Raw genomic sequence first — 18,962 nt, forward strand, 5'->3', positions numbered from 1 at the left:
ATTTAACTTCGCTATCTTGGTATTACCAATGTTTGTTGAGTTGACAAAACGTTATGATCTTCTGAGATGTAATGTACCTCCGTTAATTTGAGCGTACGCAGATCCGTCCCACAAAATTATTCCGGAAGACAGAAATCGCGCGAAAGGTCTGTTTTGAACACAAGAGTATTTCAGAGGAGTCTGGCAGGTAAATTAGATCCACTTTGTCTTAAATCTGAGAATATAGATGAGCTAGCTGTGTTCACTTAGCGAGTTCGAGTTCATCATGCTGAGTAACTAGTTCGTGTATCATTGATTAGATAAGTGTGATAGCTAGCTATATGACGGGATATTTATGAGAATAGCAAGCTATCTCTCTTCTTTGCCTTGCAAGAAGGTGCCACTCAAGCCATTTGATTTCTTTGCAGAATGAAGAAGAATCTGGAAAATGTTTACGAGGCTCAAATCAAAGCACTCCAAGAAGAGATTGCAGCACTGCAAGGCCAACAGGACAAGAATGAGCGAGATATTGCTATGAACCTTGGAGGAGGACGCATGCAAGATGCTCTGTGAGTTGACATTAGGACAGAATTCCTCAAACTCAGTCCAGGTCAGTGGTGGAAAAAGTACGCAATTGGTATACCTGAGTAAAAGTAAAGATACCCTAATAGAAAATGACTCAGGTAAAAGTGAAAGTCACCCAGTAAAATCCTACTTCAGTAAAAGTATAAAAGTATTTGGGTTTTAAATATACTTAAGTATCAAAAGTAAATGTAATTGCTAAAATATACTTATAGTAAGTGTAAAAGTATAAGTCATTTAAAATTCCTTATTAAGCAAAGCAGATGGCACCATTTTCTTGTTTTAAAAATGTATGGATAGCCAGGGGCACACTCCAACACTCAGACATTATTTACAGAAGATGCCTTTGTGTTTAGTGAGTCAGCCAGATCAGAGGCAGTAGGGATGACCAGGTGTTTTCTTGATAAGCGTGTCAATTTTACAATTTTCCTGTCCTGCTAAGTATTCAAAATGTAATGAGTACTTTGGGTCTCAGGGAAAATGTATGGAGTAAAAAGTACATTATTTTCTTTCTTTAGGAATGTATTGAAGAAAAGTTGTCAAAAAAAAAAAGAGTAAAGTACAGATACTCCAAAAAAAACGACTTAAGTAGTACTTTCAAGTATTTTTACTTAAGTACTTTACACCACTGGTCCGGGGTCAAATTATTTTATTTATCAGAATCCCCATTAGCCGACGCAAATGGCGACAGCTTGTCTTACTGGGGTCCGACACATAACGAAAAATACATTGCAGACAAAATACTTTACCATTTACAGACATGTAAAACGTGAACATGTAGTGTGTGTGTGCATCTATCAGTTCCACATACATGTCAGTACACACAACCAGTAGGTCACATGTCAGTACACACAACCAGTAGGTCACATGTCAGTACACACAACCAGTAGGTCACATGTCAGTACACACACACAACCAGTAGGTCACATGTCAGTACACACACACAACCAGTAGGTCACATGTCAGTACATACACACAACCAGTAGGTCACATGTCAGTACATACACACAACCAGTAGGTCACATGTCAGTACATACACACAACCAGTAGGTCACATGTCAGTACACACAACCAGTAGGTCACATGTCAGTACACACAACCAGTAGGTCACATGTCAGTACACACAACCAGTAGGTCACATGTCAGTACATACACACAACCAGTAGGTCACATGTCAGTACATACACACAACAAGTAGGTCACATGTCAGTACACACAACCAGTAGGTCACATGTCAGTACATACACACAACAAGTAGGTCACATGTCAGTACACACAACCAGTAGGTCACATGTCAGTACACACACACAACCAGTAGGTCACATGTCAGTACACACACACAACCAGTAGGTCACATGTCAGTACACACACACAACCAGTAGGTCACATGTCAGTACATACACACAACCAGTAGGTCACATGTCAGTACACACACACAACCAGTAGGTCACATGTCAGTACATACACACAACCAGTAGGTCACATGTCAGTACATACACACAACCAGTAGGTCACATGTCAGTACACACAACCAGTAGGTCACATGTCAGTACATACACACAACCAGTAGGTCACATGTCAGTACACACACACAACCAGTAGGTCACATGTCAGTACATACACACAACCAGTAGGTCACATGTCAGTACATACACACAACCAGTAGGTCACATGTCAGTACATACACACAACCAGTAGGTCACATGTCAGTACATACACACAACCAGTAGGTCACATGTCAGTACATACACACAACCAGTAGGTCACATGTCAGTACATACACACAACCAGTAGGTCACATGTCAGTACACACACACAACCAGTAGTTCACATGTCAGTACACACACACAACCAGTAGTTCACATGTCAGTACATACACACAACCAGTAGGTCACATGTCAGTACATACACACAACCAGTAGGTCACATGTCAGTACACACACACAACCAGTAGGTCACATGTCAGTACACACACACAACCAGTAGGTCACATGTCAGTACACACACACAACCAGTAGTTCACAGTAGTCACAGTAGTACACACACACAACCAGTAGGTCACATGTCAGTACATACACACAACCAGTAGGTCACATGTCATACATACACACAACCAGTAGTTCACATGTCAATACACACACACAACCAGTAGGTCACATGTCAGTACATACAACCAGTAGGTCACATGTCAGTACATACACACAACCAGTAGGTCACATGTCAGTACACACAACCAGTAGGTCACATGTCAGTACACACACACAACCAGTAGGTCACATGTCAGTACACACACACAACCAGTAGTTCACATGTCAGTACACACAACCAGTAGGTCACATGTCAGTACATACACACAACCAGTAGGTCACATGTCAGTACATACACACAACCAGTAGGTCACATGTCAGTACACACACACACAACCAGTAGGTCACATGTCAGTACACACACACACAACCAGTAGGTCACATGTCAGTACACACACACACAACCAGTAGGTCACATGTCAGTACACACACACACACACAACCAGTAGGTCACATGTCAGTACACACACACACACACAACCAGTAGGTCACATGTCAGTACACACATCCAGCAGGTCACATGTCAGTGTGAACCCACAATGCTGGCATTGCAAGCGCCATGCTCTACCAACTGAGCCACACAGGACCAGTTAATTCATCTATGGTGGTGATGATGATGATGTTTCCCCAACACACAGGTTGGTCATGACAGGACAGAAGGAGATGGGGAAGAGAGACATCACAGCTCACCTGAAGACTGAGATAATGGAGATGGAGGAAGAGGTCATCAGACAGACCAAGATGAACGGAATCGTTCTTGTCAACTGCTGTGTGAAGACTATGGAGAAAAGTAACTGTCATTCTTTAGAACTACTCCTTTGACTAGGGGTAGGACTAGGGGTAGGACTAGGGTTAGGACTAGGGGTAGGACTAGGGGTAGGACTAGGGGTAGGACTAGGGGTAGGACTAGGTCTACGACTCGGGGTAGGACTAGGTCTACGACTCGGGGTAGGACTAGGGGTAGGACTAGGGGTAGGATTAGGGGTAGGGTTAGGTCTACGACTCGGGGTAGGACTAGGGGTAGGATTAGGGGTAGGATTAGGGGTAGGATTAGGGGTAGGGTTAGGTCTACGACTCGGGGTAGGACTAGGGGTAGGATTAGGGGTAGGATTAGGGGTAGGGTTAGGTCTACGACTCGGGGTAGGACTAGGGGTAGTACTAGGGGTAGGACTAGGGGTAGGGGTAGGACTACGACTAGGGGTAGGACTAGGGGTAGGACTAGGGGTAGGGTTAGGACTACGACTAGGGGTAGGACTAGGGGTAGGACTAGGGGTAGGACTAGGACTACGACTAAGGGTAGGACTAGGGGTAGGTCTAGGTCTACGACTAAGGGTAGGGTTAGGTCTACGACTAAGGGTAGGGTTAGGTCTACGACTAAGGGTAGGACTAGGACTACGACTAGGGGTAGGACTAGGGGTAGGACTAGGGGTAGGACTAGGTCTACGACTAGGGGTAGGGTTAGGTCTACGACTAAGGGTAGGACTAGGACTACGACTAGGACTAGGGGTAGGACTAGGTCTACGACTAGGGTAGGGTTAGGACTATGACTAAGGGTAGGACTAGGACTACGACTAAGGGTAGGACTAAGGGTAGGACTAGGGGTAGGACTAGGGGTAGGACTAGGTCTACGACTAGGGGTAGGGTTAGGTCTACGACTAGGGGTAGGACTAGGGGTAGGACTAGGGGTAGGACTAGGTCTACGACTAGGGGTAGGTCTAGGACTAGGAGTAGGTCTAGGACTAGGGGTAGGTCTAGGACTAGGGGTAGGTCTAGGACTAGGAGTAGAGTTAGGTCTAGGACTAGGAGTAGGGTTAGGTCTAGGACTAGGGGTAGGGGTAGGACTAAGGGTAGGACTAGGGGTAGGACTAAGGGTAGGACTAGGTCTACGACTAGGGGTAGGGTTAGGTCTACGACTAAGGGTAGGACTAGGTCTAGGACTAGGGGTAGGTCTAGGACTAGGGGTAGGTCTAGGACTAGGGGTAGGTCTAGGACTAGGAGTAGGGTTAGGTCTAGGACTAGGGGTAGGTCTAGGACTAGGGGTAGGTCTAGGACTAGGGGTAGGTCTAGGACTAGGGGTAGGTCTAGGACTAGGAGTAGGGTTAGGTCTAGGGGTAGGGGTAGGTCTAGGACTAGGGGTAGGTCTAGGACTAGGGGTAGGTCTAGGACTAGGGGTAGGTCTAGGACTAGGAGTAGGGTTAGGTCTAGGACTAGGGTTAGGTCTAGGACTAGGGGTAGGTCTAGGACTAGGGGTAGGTCTAGGACTAGGGGTAGGTCTAGGACTAGGGGTAGGTCTAGGACTAGGGGTAGGTCTAGGTCTACGACTAAGGGTAGGGTTAGGTCTACGACTAGGGGTAGGACTAGGTCTAGGACTAGGGGTAGGTCTAGGACTAGGGGTAGGTCTAGGACTAGGGGTAGGTCTAGGACTAGGAGTAGGGGTAGGTCTAGGACTAGGAGTAGGGTTAGGTCTACGAGTAGGGGTAGGACTAGGGTTAGGTCTAGGACTAGGGGTAGGTCTAGGACTAGGGGTAGGTCTAGAACTAGGGGTAGGTCTAGAACTAGGGGTAGGTCTACGACTAGGGGTAGGACTAGGTCTATGACTAGGGGTAGGACTAGGTCTACGACGAGGGGTAGGACTAGGGGTAGGACTAGGCAGTCCTGGTCCTAGAGTTAGTCGATCACTGAACTGATCAGTTAGCTCAGTTGGTCAGATGTGGTGTCTGGTTGGAACAAAACCCTGCAGTATTGGCAGCACTCCAGGAACAGGGTTGTCTTCCCCCTGGTCTATACAAAGATAAGGGCTCTATCTCAATTAATCTTTCCATGATTCCTCATCTCCTTGCCGCCTCAACTGTATTGGAGGAGAAGGTCCAAAGCTCTCAGACTTTCTCTAATCTGTTTTGAGAAGGAGCCAAGGAGGTGAGGAGAGAGGATGCGAGGAATTGAAGAAAGATGAATAGATTAAGAGCTAAAGTTTGGGGATATCTTTGGTATAATCTCATGTTTTTTCCTCTGCCCTCTTCTAAGGCAACAAGAAGATGGTACAACAACACAGGTTGACGGGCCACTGCTCCTTCTTAGACTTCCAAGTGGAGTTTGAGCTCACTGATGTTCAGGTGAGAGGAATGTGTGGGAAGGCTATTCTGAACTATCGCCTCTGGGGGGGTGCTATTGAGCCAGAAGAGATCCCCTTAAAGGACCCCCCCCAGTCATTTCCTGTTCTAGAGAGGAAATGCACGTTTAGGGCCAGGGTTCCGGTCTAAAATAACAGCTTCGACTGCTCCTACAGTTCTGCTTCGGAGCTGAAGTTTAACTGACGATGGGTTCAGGTCAGGGCTTTGTGCAGGCCAGTCAAGTTGTTCCACATGGATCTCGACAAACTATTTCTGTGTGGACCTCGTTTTGTGCACGGGGACATTGTCATGCTGAAACAGGAAAGGTCCTTCCCCAAACTGTTGCCACAAAGTTGGAAGCACAGAATCGTCTGGAAAGTCATTGTATGTTGTAGCGTTAAGATTTCCCTTCACTGGAACTAAAGGGCCCGAACCATGAAAAATAGCCCCAGACCATTATTCCTCCTCCACTAGATGGCGTGTAATAACCTAGGTATACCACTAGATGGCGTGTAATAACCTAGGTATACCACTAGATGGCGTGTAATAACCTAGGTATACCACTAGATGGCGTGTAATAACCTAGGTATACCACTAGATGGCGTGTAATAACCTAGGTATACCACTAGATGGCGTGTAATAACCTAGGTATACCACTAGGTGGCGTGTAATAACCTAGGTATACCACTAGGTGGCGTGTAATAACCTAGGTATACCACTAGATGGCGTGTAATAACCTAGGTATACCACTAGATGGCGTGTAATAACCTAGGTATACCACTAGATGGCGTGTAATCACCTAGGTATACATACCACTAGAATGTAATTGTATGCTGTAGAGTTAAGATTTCCCTTCACTGGAACTAAGGGGCCTGAACCCATGAAAAACATTATTCAATTATTCTTCTTCCACCAAACTTTACAGTTGGCACTATGCATTGGGGCAGGTAGCGTTCTCCTGGCATCCGCAAAACCCAGATTCATCTGTCGGACTGCCAAATGGTGAAGCGTGATTCATCACTCCAGAGAACGCGTTTCCACTGCTCCAGAGTCCAATGGCAGCGAGCTTTACACCACTCCAGCCGACTCTTGGCATTATGCATGATGATCTTAGGTTTGTGTGCGGCTGCTCTGCCATGGAAACCCATTTCATGAAGCTCCCGACGAACAGTTCTTGTGCTGACGTTGCTTCCAGAGACAGCTTGGAACTCGGTAGTGAGTGTTGCAACCGAGGACAGACAATGTTTACGCTTTACGCGCTTTAGCGGTCCCGTTTTGTAACTTTGTGGTGCCTACCATTTCGCTGCTGAGCTGTTGTTGCTCCTACACATTTCCACTTCACATTAACAGCACTTACAGTTGACCGGGGACAGATCCAGCAGGGCAGACATTTGACGAACCGACTTGTTGAAAAGGTGACATCCTATGACGGTGCCACGTTGAAAGTCACTGACCTCTTCAGTACGGGCCATTCTACTGCCAATGTTTGTCAGCAACGGGTATGGCTGAAATAGCCAAATCCACTAATTTGAAGGGGTGTCCACATACTTTTGTATATTTTGTGTATCTTTGTTATCTCCAATGTTTTGTCATCTTCCGTAAATAGCGGCCGTGAATCCGCCATAGAAATAGTAAGAAAGAATAAGATGAATCTCTAGTAATATGGATAACTATTGAAAGATGACTAATATGCATTTTTCTTACATTGAAATGGACACGATGCAACCTTTGGTAGGTAGGCGGCTGGCAGACACGGTGCAACCTTTGGTAGGTAGGCTGCTGGCAGACATGGTGCAACCTTTGGTAGGTAGGCTGCTGGCAGACACGGTGCAACCTTTGGTAGGTAGGCTGCTGGCAGACACGGTGCAACCTTTGGTAGGTAGGCTGCTGGCAGACCCGGTGCAACCTTTGGTAGGTAGGCTGCTGGCAGACCCGGTGCAACCTTTGGTAGGTAGGCTGCTGGCAGACCCGGTGCAACCTTTGGTAGATAGGCTGCTGGCGGACCCGGTGCAACCTTTGGTAGGTAGGCAGCTGGCAGACACGGTGCAACCTTTGGTAGATAGGCTGCTGGCGGACCCGGTGCAACCTTTGGTAGGTAGGCAGCTGGCAGACACGGTGCGACCTTTGGTAGGTAGGCGGCTGGCAGACACGGTGCAACCTTTGGTAGGTAGGCTGCTGGCAGACACGGTGCAACCTTTGGTAGGTAGGCGGCTGGCAGACACGGTGCAACCTTTGGTAGGTAGACTGCTGGCAGACACGGTGCAACCTTTGGTAGGTAGACTGCTGGCAGACACGGTGCGACCTTTGGTAGGTAGGCGGCTGGCAGACACGGTGCTACCTTTGGTAGGTAGGCGGCTGGCAGACACGGTGCGACCTTTGGTAGGTAGGCAGCTGGCAGACACGGTGCAACCTTTGGTAGGTAGACTGCTGGCAGGTCTTGGCTGCGGTACAGCTGAACCAAGTCAGCCCGTGGTCATGGTTCTCACAAGGGGAAGTGAAATGATAGGCTACAATTACTTTGCTCGTGATCATGCACGCCGCAAATAACATATAACTAAGTTCCTTGAATTTTCTTTAGCGAGCTGCCTTTTCCTTATCTGGATACTTGTGGTTTCTAGCGAACCTTTCACAAATCAAAGCAGTGGAGCGTGTAGTGAAGCAAAACTTCCTGTGGTCAAAACCATTCATCTTGGGGTGACTGGGGGAGTGGGTTTGCAAAAATGCTATCGTATCACACAATCATATAATTGTATAAAATGCCTTCAGAAAGTATTCAGACCCCTTGACTTTTTCCACATTTTGTTATGTTACAGACTTATTCTAAAATTGAGTCATCATCAATCTACACACAATACCCCATAATGACATCACAATACCCCATAATGACATCACAATACCCCATAATGACATCACAATACCCCATAATGACATCACAATACCCCATAATGACATCACAATACCCCATAATGACATCACAATATCCCATAATGACATTACAATATCCCATAATGACATCACAATACCCCATAATGACATCACAATACCCCATAATGACATCACAATATCCCATAATGATGTCACAATACCCCATAATGACATTACAATATCCCATAATGACAAAGCGAAGACAGGTTTTTAGAAAGTTTAGCAAAAAAATAATAATAATAAAAAAAAAAACATAGCTTATTTACATAAGTATTCAGACCCTTTGCGATGAGACTCGAAATTGAGCTCAGGTGCATCCTGTTTCCATTGATCATCCTTGAGATGTTTCTATAACTTGATTGGAGTCCACCTGTGGTAAATGTAATTGATTGGACATGATTTGGAAAGGCACACACCTGTCTATATAAGGTCCCACAGTTGACAGTGCATGTCAGAGCAAAAACCAAGCCATGATGTCGAATGAATTGTCCGTAGAGCTCCGAGACAGGATTGTGTCGAGGCACAGATCTGGGGAAGGGTACCAAAACATTTCTGCAGCATTGAAGGTCCCCAAGAACACAATGGCCTCCATCATTCTTAAATGGAAGAAGTTTGGAACCACCAAGACTCTTCCTAGAGCTGGCCGCATTGCCAAACTGAGCAATCGGGGGAGAAGGGCCTTGGTCAGGGAAGTGACCAAGAACCCGATGGTCACTGACAAAGCTCCAGAGTTCCTCTGTGGAGATGGGAGAACCTGTCAGAAGGACAACCATCTCTGCAGCACTCAACCTATCAGGCCTTTATGGTTGAATGTCCAGGTGGAAGTCACTCCTCAGTAAAAGGCACATGACAGACCGCTTGGAGTTTGCCAAAAGGCAGCTAAAGGACTCTCAGACCATGAGAAACAAGATTGGTCTGATGTAACCAAGATTGAACTCTTTGGTCTGAATGCCAAGCGTCACGTCTGGAGGAAACCTGACACCATCGATACGGTGAAGCATGGTGGTGGCAGCATCATGCTGTGGGGATAATTCTCAGTGGCAGGGACTGGGAGACTAGTCAGGATCGAGGGGAAAGATGAACGGAGCAAAGTACAGCGAGATCCTTGATGAAAACCTGCTCCAGAGTGCTCAGGACCTCAGACTGTTAAACCAGTTTGTAAAGTGACCCTGTATTGGAGTTCGATCCCAGGAGGCCAAGACTGTTTGGCTCATCTCAAGACAACCCTGTTCCTGGAGTGCTGCCAATACTGCAGGGTTTTGTTCCAACCAGACACCACATCTGACCAACTGATCTAAGCTGATCAGTTCAGTGATCGACTAAATTTAAACACACCTGGTCTTCCATGTTGGTTAACTCCAGGACCAGGACTGCCTAGTCCTACCCCTAATCCTTCCCCTAATCTTAACCTCTAGTCCTACCCCTAGTCCTTTGCAAGCTGTTTCTGATTAATTAACAATGCCATCCTGGTTGGATGGTAACGTTAAAATACCCAGCCAGCCCTGAAACGAAATGTAGGTTGATAACAATTTGTACATCATATCATAGGAAAAGACACTGCAGTCACACAGATTTATACAAAAGTGGGCAGTTCGATTTTGTCACGTCAAGCCCAAATAAATCATACATTGACTAAAACGATGATCTATTGACTTAAATCATTGTGCTACGTCATGGCAAAGCTCTGGCCATCGTCTGTGAGCTCGAAAGGGTGGATATTTGCTGGTTTGGCCATTTTTAATTGACAGAAATGTCCAGAAATAGCCTGTAGTAAGTAGGCCTATATATCTTCAAGGGTTGAATGGATGAACCTGTTACCTGCGGTCTTCAACACAAGGGGGCAGTGTAGATCTATATTTATGGCAGACTGAAGCAAGGGCATGTAGTCAACACAGGTTATGGCTATGGATGCTTTTAGACCAAACCAATGGATAACAGTCTAATACTGCTGGTTGTGGATGCTTTTAGACCAAACCAATGGATAACTGTCTAATACTGCTGGTTGTGGATGCTTTTAGACCAAACCAATGGATAACTGTCTAATACTGCTAGTTGTGGATGCTTTTAGACCAAACCAATGGATAACTGTCTAATACTGCTGGTTATGGATGCTTTTAGACCAAACCAATGGATAACTGTCTAATACTGCTGGTTATGGATGCTTTTAGACCAAACCAATGGATAACTGTCTAATACTGCTGGTTATGGATGCTTTTAGACCAAACCAATGGATAACTGTCTAATACTGCTGGTTATGGATGCTTTTAGACCAAACCAATGGATAACTGTCTAATACTGCTGGTTATGGATGCTTTTAGACAAAAGTCTGCTTTTGTTGAAAAAGTATCAGTTCAGTGTATCATATCATTTTATTATGATTGGCTGTAATTGATACCGTTTAAAGCTAACTGACGTCTTTGACCTTCTCGTAGGAGGATACTACCCTGGTGAGGACGATCACTGACCTCAACATCGTCATGGACAGCACTGAGTTTAAGGACTTCAGTAAATTTGTGTCTGGGTAAGGCCGTAATGTTGAAAAAATGTATTCCAACACGTCCCCGTTTTATTTTGTTTTATTACTGTTGTAGCACTCGATCAATAGCGATCAATATCTTTACTGTCAGGGTATGAAGACACACCGTAGGCCTAACTACTTACCGGCGCAAGTCATTTGTAAATGGAAAACGTGAAACCCAGTAACGTTTGTTTAGCTCATCTTAGGACTCTACTAAACGCTCGTTTGCTTTGGACTCTACTAAACGCTCGTTTGCTTTGGACTCTACTAAACGCTCGTTTGCTTAGGACTCTACTAAACGCTCGTTTGCTTTGGACTCTACTAAACGCTCGTTTGCTTAGGACTCTACTAAACGCTCGTTTGCTTTGGACTCTACTAAACGCTCGTTTGCTTAGGACTCTACTAAACGCTCGTTTGCTTTGGACTCTACTAAACGCTCGTTTGCTTTGGACCTGCGTGTTTGAACATAACATTGAAACCGGGTCAGAGGGTTTGGTTCTGGCTAGTAGTCCCACTGCCCAGAAGGGTATACTACAAAGAAGGATACATTTAATTAGCCTGCTAACTTTGATTATCAACCAGAAATAACTGTGTTTTTTTGTTTTATTTAGAAAGCTTAGATATGTATTTTTGGTTGTTGAGTCAATTAAACCATGCCCATTTCAGGCTTATGTTTAAAAAAAAAAAAAAAGTTAATTCAGAATATTTAGGTAAGTTAGCTGGTCAACTCATTGATCCTGTTTTGTAGTACCTTTACTCTGGTTATAGACAGCTACAGGCTGTTTGAAGATCTGAAGAGCAATCTGGTGTTCCCTAATGGCATTGTCATGCTATAGCTAGGTCTCTGTCATGCTATAGCTAGGTCTCTGTCATGCTATAGCTAGGTCTCTGTCATGCTAAGGTCTCTGTCATGCTATAGCTAGGTCTCTGTCATGCTATGCTAAGGTCTCTGTCATGCTATAGTTAGGTCTCTGTCATGCTATAGCTAGGTCTCTGTCATGCTATAGCTAGGTCTCTGTCATGCTATAGCTAGGTCTCTGTCATGCTATAGCTAGGTCTCTGTCATGCTATAGCTAGGTCTCTGTCATGCTATAGCTAGGTCTCTGTCATGCTATAGCTAGGTCTATGTCATGCTATAGCTAGGTCTATGTCATGCTATAGCTAGGTCTCTGTCATGCTATAGCTAGGTCTATGTCATGCTATAGCTAGGTCTATGTCATGCTATAGCTAGGTCTCTGTCATGCTATAGCTAGGTCTCTGTCATGCTATAGCTAGGTCTCTGTCATGCTATAGCTAGGTCTATGTCATGCTATAGCTAGGTCTCTGTCATGCTATAGCTAGGTCTCTGTCATGCTATAGCTAGGTCTCTGTCATGCTATAGCTAGGTCTCTGTCATGCTATAGCTAGGTCTATGTCATGCTATAGCTAGGTCTATGTCATGCTATAGCTAGGTCTATGTCATGCTATAGCTAGGTCTCTGTCATGCTATAGCCAGGTCTATGTCATGCTATAGCTAGGTCTATGTCATGCTAAGGTCTATGTCATGCTATAGCTAGGTCTATGTCATGCTATAGCTAGGTCTCTGTCATGCTATAGCTAGGTCTCTGTCATGCTATAGCTAGGTCTATGTCATGCTATAGCTAGGTCTATGTCATGCTATAGCTAGGTCTCTGTCATGCTATAGCTAGGTCTCTGTCATGCTATAGCTAGGTCTCTGTCATGCTATAGCTAGGTCTCTGTCATGCTATAGCTAGGTCTCTGTCATGCTATAGCTAGGTCTCTGTCATGCTATAGCTAGGTCTCTGTCATGCTATAGCTAGGTCTATGTCATGCTATAGCTAGGTCTATGTCATGCTATAGCTAGGTCTATGTCATGCTATAGCTAGGTCTATGTCATGCTGAAGCTAGGTCTGTCATGACGTGCAGTATTAGTGTTTACCTGTTGTTTTTTTTTTTAATGGGGTACTTTACTGAAGCTCAGAGCAGTCTCCTGCTCCACTTAGTAAAACACATGAAAGTGGATTTGAGTGTCAGTCATTCTAGTTCCAATATCCAGTTCTGGATGGACTGCAGGAGGATAAAGTGTCAGTCATTTGGTATTTTATTAGGATCTCCATTTAGCTGTTGCAAAAGCAGCAGCTACTCTTCCTGGGGTCCACACAAAACATGACACATAATACAGAATGACATAATACAGAACATCATTAGACAAGGACAGAACTACATACATTTATAAAGGCACACGTAGCCTACATATCAATACATACACACAAACTATCCAGGTCAAATAGGGGAGAGGCGTTGTGCCTGCGAGGTGTTGCTTTATCTGTTTTTTTAAACCAGGGTTGCTGTTTATTTGAGCAATATGAGATGGAAGGAAGTTCCATGCAATAAGGTGTCTATATAATAGCGTACATTTTCTTGAATTTGTTCTGGATTTGGGGACTATGAAAAGACCCCTGGTGGCATGTCTGGTGGGATAAGTGTGTGTGTCAGAGCTGTGTGTAAGTTGACTATGCAAACTATTTTAGTCTCCTCAACTTGTTCAACAGCCACATCATTCATTACCAGATTCAGCTGAGGTCTAGAACTTAAGGAATGATTTGTACCAAATACAATGCTCTTAGTTTTAGAGATGTTCAGGACCCGTTTATTACTGGCCACCCATTCCAAAACAGACTGCAACTCTTTGTTAAGGGTTTCAGTGACTTCATTAGTTGTGGTTGCTGATGCGTATTTGGTTGAGTCATCAGAATACATGGACACACATGCTTTGTTTAATGCCAGTGGCAGGTCATTGGTAAAAATAGAAAAGAGTAGAGGGCCTAGAGAGCTGCCCTGTGGTACACCACACGTTACATGTTTAACATTAGAGAAGGTTCCATTAAAGAAAACCCTCTGTGTTCTGTTCGATAGATAGTTCTGAATCCACAATATGGCAGAGGTTGAAAAGCCATAAAACATGAGTTCTCAACAACATGTTATGGTCAATAATATCAGAGGCTGCACTCAAATCTAACAGTACAGCTCCCACAATCTTCTTATTATCAATTTATTTCAACCAATCATCAGTCATTTGTGTCAGTGCAGTACATGTTGAGTGCTTTTCTCTAAAAGCATGCTGAAAGTCAATTTGTTTACAGAGAAATAGCATTGTGTTTGGTCAAACACCATTTTTCCCAACAGTTTGCTAAGAGCTGGCAGCAAGCTGATAGGTCTGCTGTTAGAACCAGTAAAGGCCACTTTACCACTCTTGGGTAGTGGAATTACTTTGGCTTCCCTCCAGGCCTGAGGACAAAGACTTTCCTCTAGACTCAGATTAAAGATAGGACAGATAGGAGTGGCTATAGACTCAGATTAAAGATATGACAGATAGGAGAGGTTATAGACTCAGATTAAAGATATGACAGATAGGAGTGGCTATAGACTCAGATTAAAGATATGACAGATAGGAGAGGCTATAGACTCAGATTAAAGATATGACAGATAGGAGTGGCTATAGACTCAGATTAAAGATATGACAGATAGGAGAGGCTATAGACTCAGATTAAAGATATGACAGATAGGAGAGGCTATAGACTCAGATTAAAGATATGACAGATAGGAGAGGCTATATAGTCAGATTAAAGATATGACAGATAGGAGTGGTTATAGAGGCATCTCCCATCCTCAGTAACTTTCCATCTAAATTGTCAATTTCAGGAGGTTTGTCATTATTGTTCGTTAACAATACATTTTCCACCTCTCCCACACTAACTTTACAAAATGAATTCTAGTTCTAATTTCTAGTGTTGGATGGACTGCAGGAGGATTTAAGTGTCAGTCATTCTAGTCGCTAGTGTTTGATGGACTGCAGGAGGATTTAAGTGTCAGTCATTCTAGTTCTAATTTCTAGTGTTGGATGGACTGCAGGAGGATTTAAGTGTCAGTCATTCTAGTCGCCAGTGTTGGATGGACTGCAGGAGGATTTAAGTGTCAGTCATTTTAGTCGCTAGTGTTGGATGGACTGCAGGAGGATTTAAGTGTCAGTCATTCTAGTTCTAATTTCTAGTGTTGGATGGACTGCAGGAGGATTTAAGTCTCAGTCATTCTAGTTCTAATTTCTAGTGTTGGATGGACTGCAGGAGGATTTAAGTGTCAGTCATTCTAGTTCTAATTTCTAGTGTTGGATGGACTGCAGGAGGATTTAAGTGTCAGTCATTCTAGTTCTAATTTCTAGTGTTGGATGGACTGCAGGAGGATTTAAGTGTCAGTCATTCTAGTCGCTAGTGTTGGATGGACTGCAGGAGGATTTAAGTGTCAGTCATTCTAGTCGCTAGTGTTGGATGGACTGCAGGAGGATAAAAGCAATGCAAAATCAACCCAGTCAGTAGTGGGGGTGCTGAACTGCTGAACAACAACATTTTCCTGGTTCTATTGTAATAATTGTGTTTTTGTTGCTGCATAAGCTCAAATGTCTGTCTTGAGTCTTCAATGCTTTAACTGGAGACATGAGGAAGGACGTTGCATAAATAACCGATTTCTCTTCTAAAATCTCTGGATTGATTAGTGGTGGGACTTTGTTCTCTCTTTTTACAGCAGAAGCAACAGGTCCTCTTAGCCTATACGCCTGGATCATATTGTCTGGTCTGACAGAGGATCGGTGCTGGCACACGGGACGTGGAAAACTACTGGAGATGATGATTCTCACACAAGTCTGTGGTCGGCGTTCCAAATTGCACTCCATTCCTTATGTAGTCCTATGGGGCCCTGGTCAAAAAGTAGTGCACTCCATAGGGGATAGGGTACCGTTTGGAATGTAGCCTAAGTAGTCTGTATATTTTTCTCTGTCTGGGGCAGAGGACTTTTTTTTAATCATTACTCAGAGAAACCCCTGTTGGCGACATCTCATGTAAACCGCTGACTGGTCTAGCAGAGAGAGGTTCCTAGATGCCATGCCAATACAGCCACTGATTGCTGACACCTGGTTGGATTGGAGCTTTTGGAGAGATTTAAAAACATGATTTGTTATGTATAAGACACATTAGGTTTTAGGCTGGGTTTCTGTACAGCACTTTTGAGATATCAGCTGATGTAAGAAGGGCTTTATAAATACATTTGATTTGATCAAGATGCATATAAGAGCCTGAAACAGTATGATAAAGGCCCAATCGTACTGTACAACCAGATATACTGTACAGTGACTTCAGAAAGTATTTATACACCTCGACCTGTGTTACAACCTGAGTACAAAATGGATTACATTTTCTATTATTTTCTCACCAATTTACACATTATATTAATAATTATAATGACATTAAAAACCATGTTTTTAGAACGTTTTGCTAATTTATTTAAAATGAAATACAGGAATCGAATTTACATAAATAGTATTTTTAAGATGTATTGAAAATGAAAAACAGATCTCATTTACATAAATAGTATTTTTCTGATTTCTTTATTTATTCATTGAAAACCCACTGAGGTCTCCTTTCCAAAGGTGCCCTGATTACAACAACCAATATAATGTAGAACAAAACAACAATCATTACAAAACACACACCAGTTACAGTCCTCGGCTACCAGGTCCTCAATCAACAGCCTGAACTGCCCCGAGCGACACCACATCTAACTGTAATCAGTTCTGATAATTGTTCAAACTCATTTAAACTAAAAGAGGATTTACATAATTCGGTGGAGATCCGAGGAACCCTTTTTTAAGAGTTAACCAAACATGTGAACGGGTTTGGTAACTCGTTTAAAAAAATATATATATTTCAACAACGAAGTTAAGTAAGTCGGAAGCTTGTGTACTAGAGCTTTGTAAACATTATTTTTATTTTTATATTGAATTGATCTACGGTACTTTTAATGAGGACCGTCCAATCTTTTTGATACAGGATGCAGTGATGAGTATTAAAACTGTCACCCGTGATAAAGCGGACGGCGTTATGGTAGACGGCATCCAATGGTTTAAGAGCAGTGGCTGCTGCATTCTGGTAAATAGTGTCACCATAGTCAAGAACTGGCAGGAAAGTTGACTAATCCATCTGCTTCCTGCTGTTTGAGGGAAAGGCAAGATCTATTTCTAAAAAAGAAGCCCAATTTAAATAAAAAACGTAGCTTTTTAACTAGCTCATCAGTATGTAAAAAAAAAAAGTTAAATCCTTGGCAATCCAAAAGCCCAGATATTTATTGGCGGGAAATCATTGGCAAATATCCCATTGGCTGAGCCAATCACCTTTGGTGGCGATTACAGCTTTGAGTCGTCTTGGGTATGTCTGTGTCAGCTTTGAGTCGTCTTGGGTATGTCTGTGTCAGCTTTGAGTCGTCTTGGGTATGTCTTTATCAGCTTTGAGTCGTCTTGGGTATGTCTGTATCAGCTTTGAGCCGTCTTGGGTAAGTTAGATGGGGAGTGGCGGGGAACAGCAATCTTCAAGTCTTTCCACAGATTTTCAATGGGATTCAAGTCTGAGCTTTGGCTGGGCCACTCAAGGACTTTCACATTCTTGTTCTGAAGCCATTCCAGCATTGCTTTGGCTGTCTGCTTGGGGTCATTGTCCTGTTGGAACGTAAATCTCTGCCCCCAGGCCAAGTTCATTTGCTCTCTGAAGCAGGTTCTCAGTAAGGGTTTGCTACATTCATTGTTCCCTCTATCCTTCCCCCCCCCCCTTTTTAAATCCCCCCCCTTTTCGCCCCAATTTTATGGTATCCAATTGTTAGTAATTACTATCTTGTCTCATCGCTACAACTCCCGTACGGGCTCGGGAGAGACGAAGGTCGAAAGCCATGCGTCCTCCGAAACACAACCCAACCAAGCCGCACTGTTTCTTAACACAGCGGGCCTCCAACCCGGAAGCCAGGCGCACCAATGTGTCAGAGGAAACACCGTGCACCTGGCTACCTTGGTTAGCGCGCACTGCGCCCGGCCCGCCACAGGAGTCGCTGGTGCGCGATGAGACAAGGATATCCCTACCAGCCAAACCCTCACTAACCCGGACGACGCTAGGCCAATTGAGATATTTCTGTAAAAATAAAACATGTTATCGCTTTCTCATTATGGGCTAGTATGTGTAGATGGGTAATCCGTTTTGAATTCGGGCTGTAACACAAAGTGGAATAAGTCAAGGGGTATGAATACTCTTTGAAAGCACTGTATCCCACCCAGATACACTGTAGACAGGATGCTGTGTGTATATACCACCCAGATACACTGTAGACAGGATGCAGTGTGTATATACCATCCAGATACACTGTAGACAGGATGCAGTGTGTATATACCATCCAGATACACTGTAGACAGGATGCAGTGTGTATATACCACCCATATACACTGTAGACAGGATGCTGTGTGTATATACCACCCAGATACACTGTAGACAGGATGTTGTGTGTGTATACCACCCAGATACACTGTAGACAGGATGCTGTGTGTATATACCACCCAGATACACTGTAGACAGGATGCTGTGTGTATATACCACCCAGATACACTGTAGACAGGATGCTGTGTGTGTATATACCACCCAGATACACTGTAGACAGGATGCTGTGTGTATATACCACCCAGATACACTGTAGACAGGATGCTGTGTGTATATACCACCCAGATACACTGTAGACAGGATGCTGTGTGTATATACCACCCAGATACACTGTAGACAGGATGCTGTGTGTATATACCGCCCAGATACACTGTAGACAGGATGCTGTGTGTATATACCACCCAGATACACTGTAGACAGGATGCTGTGTGTGTATACCACCCAGATACACTGTAGA

General features: G+C 44.0%; 1 protein-coding gene across 1 annotated transcript in view; it reads left to right on the top strand.

Annotated features, from left to right (window-relative positions):
* Positions 1-60: 60 nt before the first annotated feature.
* The window catches only part of cenpp (centromere protein P), a 147,248-nt gene continuing 128,346 nt past the window's right edge, over positions 61-18,962 (top strand). Inside the window, exons 1-5 of the mRNA XM_071337031.1 lie at positions 61-187; positions 408-548; positions 3,287-3,438; positions 5,673-5,761; positions 11,116-11,204. Of these exons, the coding sequence (XP_071193132.1) occupies positions 409-548; positions 3,287-3,438; positions 5,673-5,761; positions 11,116-11,204 (470 nt within the window). The 5' untranslated portion in view covers positions 61-187; position 408. The remainder of the gene's footprint in view (positions 188-407; positions 549-3,286; positions 3,439-5,672; positions 5,762-11,115; positions 11,205-18,962) is intronic.

Source organism: Salvelinus alpinus, chromosome 12, assembly GCF_045679555.1.
Source record: "Salvelinus alpinus chromosome 12, SLU_Salpinus.1, whole genome shotgun sequence".
NCBI classification, from domain to species: domain Eukaryota; kingdom Metazoa; phylum Chordata; class Actinopteri; order Salmoniformes; family Salmonidae; genus Salvelinus; species Salvelinus alpinus.